At 48.0% G+C, this 6532-nt stretch overlaps 1 protein-coding gene across 2 annotated transcripts; it reads right to left on the bottom strand.

Moving 5' to 3' along the window:
• Nucleotides 1–4004: 4004 nt before the first annotated feature.
• LOC115659162 (actin, cytoplasmic type 5) lies at nt 4005–6508 on the bottom strand. Of its 2 annotated transcripts, none has more exons than XM_030579018.1 (2): nt 6429–6508; nt 4005–5660 (listed from the first exon to the last, which is right to left on the bottom strand). In XM_030579018.1, exon 2 carries the CDS (start codon nt 5647–5649, stop codon nt 4519–4521), a length of 1131 nt encoding a protein of 376 aa, XP_030434878.1. In that variant the 5' UTR covers nt 5650–5660; nt 6429–6508; the 3' UTR covers nt 4005–4518. The 2 variants fall into 2 exon arrangements, with proteins under 2 accessions (XP_030434878.1, XP_030434877.1); XM_030579017.1 differs by lacking the exon at nt 6429–6508 and adding an exon at nt 6268–6400.
• Between the last annotated feature and the right edge of the window lie 24 nt (nt 6509–6532).

The following is a 6532-nucleotide window of genomic DNA, read 5'->3' as shown; positions in this document are numbered from 1 at the left end:
GAGGAGTGGGTCAGGCAGGCAGGGCATCTTGGGGATCAGGAAGGACGGTGATCTTTGGAGATAGCTGGCTCATGACACCAGGCATAGTGTCCATCAGCCTGTGATCTGTCCTGTGATCTGTCCTATGACAGCAGGGTTGCGTGGCACCACAGGGGAGACATTAGAGGTTTCCAGGACCCAAAACCTCTGCTGGCCAGATGCCATTTTGGGCCTGTGATCATGGAGGTACTGGCACCCATGGAATGGGGGATGGACAGGGTGTCCCATGGAGAAGGACATGTGGGTGTCTCCAAGGAAGAAGTCACATGGAGACAGGGTGTATTTGGCAGGAGGGTCATGCTCAGCTGGGTGGTGAGTCTCTAGAAGTCTCTGTGATGTCTAGAAGTCTCCAGTAGGGGAAGTAAGACCCCAGCAGAGGGAGCATCAGAGGGGCGCATGGGGTTCCTCAGCATGGGAATGAGGGAAAGGGGAATGTTGTGTCAAATTAGAATCACAGAAATATCAAGCTGGAGGGGAGCTCAAGAAATCATCAAGTCTGTCCCCCGGTGCTGAGGCAGGCCCAAGTAAACCTAGACCAGCCTGGACGGGTGTTTGTCCAACCTGTTTTTAAAAAACTCCAGCAATGGGAATTCCACAACCTCCCTTGGAAGTCTGTTCTAGAGCTTAAATACTCTTATAGTCAGAAAGTTTTTCCTAATATCTAACCTAAATCCCCTTTGCTGCAGATTAAGCTAATTACTTCTTGTCCTATCTTCAGTGGACACAGAGAACAATCGATCCCAGTCCTCTCTGTAACAGCCCTTAACATATTTGAAGACTATTATCAGGTCTTCCCTCAGTCTTCTAGTCTCAAGACTAAACATGTCCAGTTTTTCAACACTTCCTCATATGTCAGGTTTTCTAAAACTCTTTTATCATTTTTGTTGCTCTCCTCAGGACTCTCTCCAATTTGTTCACATCTTTCCTAGAGTGCAGTGCCCAGTACTGGACACAATACTCCAGTTGAGGCCTCACCAGTGCAGTACAATTGCCCCATCTCTTATGTATGACACTCCTGTTCATAGACCCCAGAATGACATTAGCCTTTTTCGTTAGCTGCATTATATCGTTGACTCATACTGATTTTTGATCTCCAGATCCTTTTCAGCAGCACTACCGCCTAGCCTTGCTGCACCCCCTGACTCCATAGTAACTTCATATAGACCACATTTCCCTAGTTTGCTTATGAGCATGTCATGCAGGACTGTGTCCAAAGCCATATTAAAAATCCAGATATAGTATAGTGTTATATTTGGATTAGATTGCAAGCTCTCTGAGGCTAGGGACCATCTGTTTCTTCTGTCTGTATAGCACCCAGCACGTAGGATCCCAGTCCAAGCTAATATTGCAATACAATATTTCTGTCCATGGTGTGCTTTTGTAGTCATCTTTCAGTGGTCTCTTTAGAAAAGACCCACAAGTAAGTTAAGTCTCTAAAAATACTGGCATTAAAATGTCACTTCCTTAAATGCATATTTGCTTGTGTAAAAAGTTTGCCACCCCCCTGGTTTAGAAGTAATGAGTATTATTTATTGTAATTAAAACAGGTAACAGTTGAGTCCCACATAAAAGGAAGAATTTCATCCCCTACCCTCATCTCTTTTAAAATGTGTTAATGAGAAACTGCTGGTAAGTCTGGTTTCAGATGTCAACTCTGCAAAACCTCCTAAAAAACTTATGAATGTATCTAACTTTTTTTAAACAAATGTGATGGGTATTTCCAATATTAATTAAAGTCACGCAAGAGTAAGCTGCTGTCTGTAATCCTGGGTCTTCAGATATGGTAGAAACTAGTCCTAGAGGATGGAGAGCAATTACTCCTTAGCCCTAAGGGGTCGGGTCTAAGAAAAGCACCTTTTCAGAGCAACTGAAGACACTCCTCAGCCCTTTGGGATAAAAATCACCATTTTCAATGGGACTTTCTTGCCTCCATTCCCCAGTTCCAAAAGGTCCCAATATTTAGGAGAAGTGGTTTCCTCTAGCAGTGGAGTAGGTTAAGCACAAATTAGCTGGAACAAGTGCAGAGGCCATTGCCATGTTTCCAAGTGGTCCAGTTGCACCTTTCAAAGCTGGAGATCTAGGCTACAAGTTCTTGATCCTCTCCCCTGTATCTCAGCAGCTAGGTGTAGCCTGGGAAGGTTAGCAAGTCCAGACCTAGAGGTCTGTATGGTCCCCATCCCTCCCCCTCAATCCTCAGGAGGGACAGGGGATGCAGCTGGGGAAATATTCTGAGCCTATATCTCAGCGAGACAGTGATGTAAGAAAGCATGACTTCCACAACTAACCAGAGAACATTGCTTAGTACATTTCCTTGGGCCTGCCTCAGCTATAGTGCTCTGCTGTATAGGAAGTCACTTGAGCCAGACCACCATAGTCCAAAGTGGCACTTTAGGTTGGGTTTCTGCATTGTAGGAGGTTGACCCTAGCTGGAGTGGGGTCCCATCCAAGGCTCTAGTCCCTGAGAAAGAGGAAGAGCTAGTTAAGAGGAGAAGCGACTGAGGAACCAAGAGGGCTAGAAATTCAGGTAGAATTGATTGTATCCATGGGGAAAGCCAACCCAAGAGGCGCACACATACACAAAAGACAGAAAGCTAGGAATCTGTACTGCTGGAAGGAACTCAGGGGTTAAACTAGCAAGTAAATTGTGTATTAGCTTGCACTGTGTTGAGGGAACAAGAGGTGAGGTCATTTTGGGGCAGCCTGAAGCTAGAAAGTAATCAGCTGATCTGCTCTCAGATTTTGATGTTTGAGGACTGTATTTTCCCCCTACCTACCCACCCACAGAACAAGACCATTTTAAAAGAAAACTGCATGATTGAGGACGGGGGAGATTGAAGAGTCAGTCTTGATCACTTGTCTAGGGGCAGCTGCTAGACTGTTTAGAAATTATCACTTTTCTATGCTATTGTAGGTTACTGAGAATTTGAAGGAAACAGCAAGTTTAGTATCTTCTCTTCCCCAACCCCAAGACAACTCCAAAAAAGTTCAAAGTGGTAGTTTTTAGAACCATGGTTAAGGTCTAATTTTACTATACGTAAGGAAAATTCTATACTTTAAACAATGGAAGCAGTAAAACACTCCACTCCAATGCCATTCAGCTATAGCAGTGTTTCTCAAACTGGGGCTGCCACTTGTGTAGGGAAAGCCCCTCACAGGCCAGGCCAGTTTGTTTACCTGCCCCATTTGCAGGTCTGGCCAATCGCAGCTGCCACTGGCCACGGTTTGCCACTGCAAGCCAATGGGAGCTGCTGGAAGCAGCAGCCAGTCCATCCCTGAGCCTGCACTGCTTCCAGCAGCTCCCATTGGCCTGGAGCAGTGAACTACAGCCAGTGGGAGCCACAATCAGCCGAACCTGCAGACCCAGCACGTAAACAAACCAGCTCAGCCCACCAGGCACTTTTCCTACACAAGCGGCAGCCCCAGTTTGAGAAACACTGAGCTACAGGGACTCTTAAGAGGAAAGTATTCCTTATACAACAGCAAAGTTATACTCCTAAAAAAATTAGGAAATGTGAGTTAACTGCATTATATTACACTGGTTTTACTTTTAGATATCTCCCTACTTGCAACACCATTAGAAATAGTATTAGCTTCCTTTGCATCAAGATATCAGAACTTTTCTTTCCCCCTTACTTTGTCTTTCAATGTCAGAACAATGCATAAAAGGAACCCCCCCCCTTCCCCATCTACAAACTGAGTATGATGATGATAGCTCCAATACCACACTACCACAAATTCAATATTTAAAGATTTTGTGCTCTCCACTTTGGAGTGGCAAAGTACATGTGTCCAGCACAACTGTTCCTACTGAGGCATCAGCCTTCTGTATATAACCAATTTGGCATGCAAGAGTATGAATTATGATTTAGCCAATATATGATGGTTTTATTAAAAAGTGAGATGACCAGACTTATTCAGCCTTGAGAGCAGACTATGTGTGATTCCTGGCATACAATTATGACAACTTTTTAAACCACAGAAGTTTATTAGTTTGCATTATACAAGGAGCTGTCAGTGACATTAATCACCTTTAGGGTTAGTTACAAATCTACTTCTGAGATGCCATTACATCGAAGTTACATTGTAAAGTCAACCACCCTTAGTCTAGTCTCCAGCCCCAGGGAATTTAAAGCTGGCGGGGTCGGGGAGTAAGGGGTCACTAGTAAGCCACAGGAAAACTAAAGCCTAACAGGTAGCACTTTCTCTTCACTAATACAGTAATTGTAACCTTGGTCACATGTGCAACCTGTAACAGAGCTTATGATGCACAGGGTATAGTTACTACACAGTACATCAAAGGAATACTCAAGTTAGACATAAGGGGAGGCGAGTAAATCAAACAATATTGGTCCAACACAAAAGGCTTTTCAAGGGCAAAGTTTACAAGTAACTACTCAATTTGGTAAATACATTTGCCCTGACAATTATACTGTGTGTAACCCCATCAGCAGAGACTGAGCACACTTGCTGGGACCCTCTTTAGAAGCATTTACGATGGACAATGGATGGGCCAGACTCATCATATTCTTGCTTGCTGATCCACATCTGCTGGAAGGTGGAGAGAGAAGCCAGGATGGAGCCACCAATCCAGACGGAATATTTACGCTCCGGTGGGGCAATGATCTTGATTTTCATTGTGCTGGGTGCCAGGGCCGTGATCTCCTTCTGCATTCTGTCAGCGATGCCAGGATACATGGTGGTACCACCAGACAGCACCGTGTTAGCATAGAGGTCCTTTCGGATATCTACATCACACTTCATGATGGAGTTGAAAGTGGTCTCATGAATGCCACAGGACTCCATCCCCAGGAAGGAGGGCTGGAAGATAGCCTCTGGGCACCGGAACCTTTCATTCCCAATAGTGATCACCTGGCCATCAGGTAGCTCATAGCTCTTCTCCAGGGAGGAAGATGAAGCAGCTGTGGCCATCTCCTGCTCGAAGTCCAGGGCAACATAGCAGAGCTTCTCCTTGATGTCACGCACAATTTCCCTTTCGGCCGTGGTGGTGAAGCTGTAGCCTCTCTCCGTCAGGATCTTCATGAGGTAGTCAGTCAGGTCACGGCCAGCCAAGTCCAGACGCAGGATGGCATGAGGCAGGGCGTAGCCCTCGTAGATTGGCACTGTGTGGGTGACCCCATCCCCAGAATCCATGACAATACCAGTGGTACGCCCAGAGGCATACAGGGACAGCACAGCCTGGATAGCCACATACATAGCTGGGGTGTTGAAGGTCTCAAACATGATCTGCGTCATCTTCTCTCGGTTGGCCTTGGGATTCAGGGGGGCTTCAGTGAGCAGGACTGGGTGCTCCTCAGGGGCAACCCGCAGCTCATTGTAGAAAGTATGGTGCCAGATCTTCTCCATGTCATCCCAATTGGTGACAATGCCATGCTCAATGGGATACTTCAGGGTGAGGATACCTCTCTTGCTCTGGGCCTCATCACCCACATAGCTGTCTTTCTGCCCCATGCCCACCATGACTCCCTGGTGCCTGGGGCGTCCCACGATGGAAGGGAACACAGCTCGAGGGGCATCATCCCCAGCAAAGCCAGCTTTGCACATCCCAGAGCCATTATCAACAACGAGGGCAGCGATTTCTTCATCAGCCATTTTGATTTAATCTGAGATAAACAGTGAGGGGGACAGAGAACAAGAGTTTGTCAATATCTGGCTACCCTCCCCATAAGCCCTACTCAGATTACCACTGAGGCAAGAGGACAAGGATCCGGGGTTAGAAACTAACATGAGAGCCTGGGAGCAAGGCTACAGGCCTGTATAGGGAGGGTGCATAAGGACGTCTCATCCACTCACATGACCTGGCTCTACTTCCGGCCAGGCACAGAGACAAGCACTCAGCCGGCTTAAGTGATCGTACACTAGGCACTAGCAGCAGCCTAGGAAGGGGAGTTTGAGTCTGAACTTAAGTCTGGCGCAGTCCTTGCACTCCAGACAAGGGCTGTGCCAGGCGAGTCTGAGAATCCCGAGACTCATTCCCAGCCCTCCTCCTCCACGAGTGGTACCAGGTTACGCCATAACCGAAGTGGTTTAAGCGTGTTCACATGAGGGGTTTGCGCCCGTTTAAATGGGCTGATTGCAGCTTCGTGTCGGGGGGGAGGGGTGCCACGGAGGCGGCGGGCCCTGCTTGCCACGCCCAGCCCATAGCACCCAGAAGGCTGGACACAGCCAGCCACCTCAACAGCGGAGATCCCCGCACCCCTTCCCCGGTACCTGCAGCGGCTCCCCACACACGCTCCGGCACTGCCCAGTTCCTCCTCCGCAGCAGTCACTACCGCCCGCGCCCAGCACCGCTTTATCACCGCCGGAACAGGAAACCCGACCCCGGCCCCGCGCGCCCATTGGCTGCTGATGATAACGGCCCGCCTACTCGCCTCAGTTCCGCTCCTTTGCCCAACGCTTTCCGCTAGCTGATTCCGCCTCCTGACAGCTACTTCCGGTCAGCGATCTCTGCGGGGGGAGGGGAGACTAGTGGCGT

The sequence above is a fragment of the Gopherus evgoodei genome, chromosome 10, assembly GCF_007399415.2.
Source record: "Gopherus evgoodei ecotype Sinaloan lineage chromosome 10, rGopEvg1_v1.p, whole genome shotgun sequence".
NCBI classification, from domain to species: domain Eukaryota; kingdom Metazoa; phylum Chordata; order Testudines; family Testudinidae; genus Gopherus; species Gopherus evgoodei.
The sequence above is the reverse complement of the archived record's forward strand: the minus strand, read 5'-3'. Positions and strand labels throughout refer to the sequence as shown.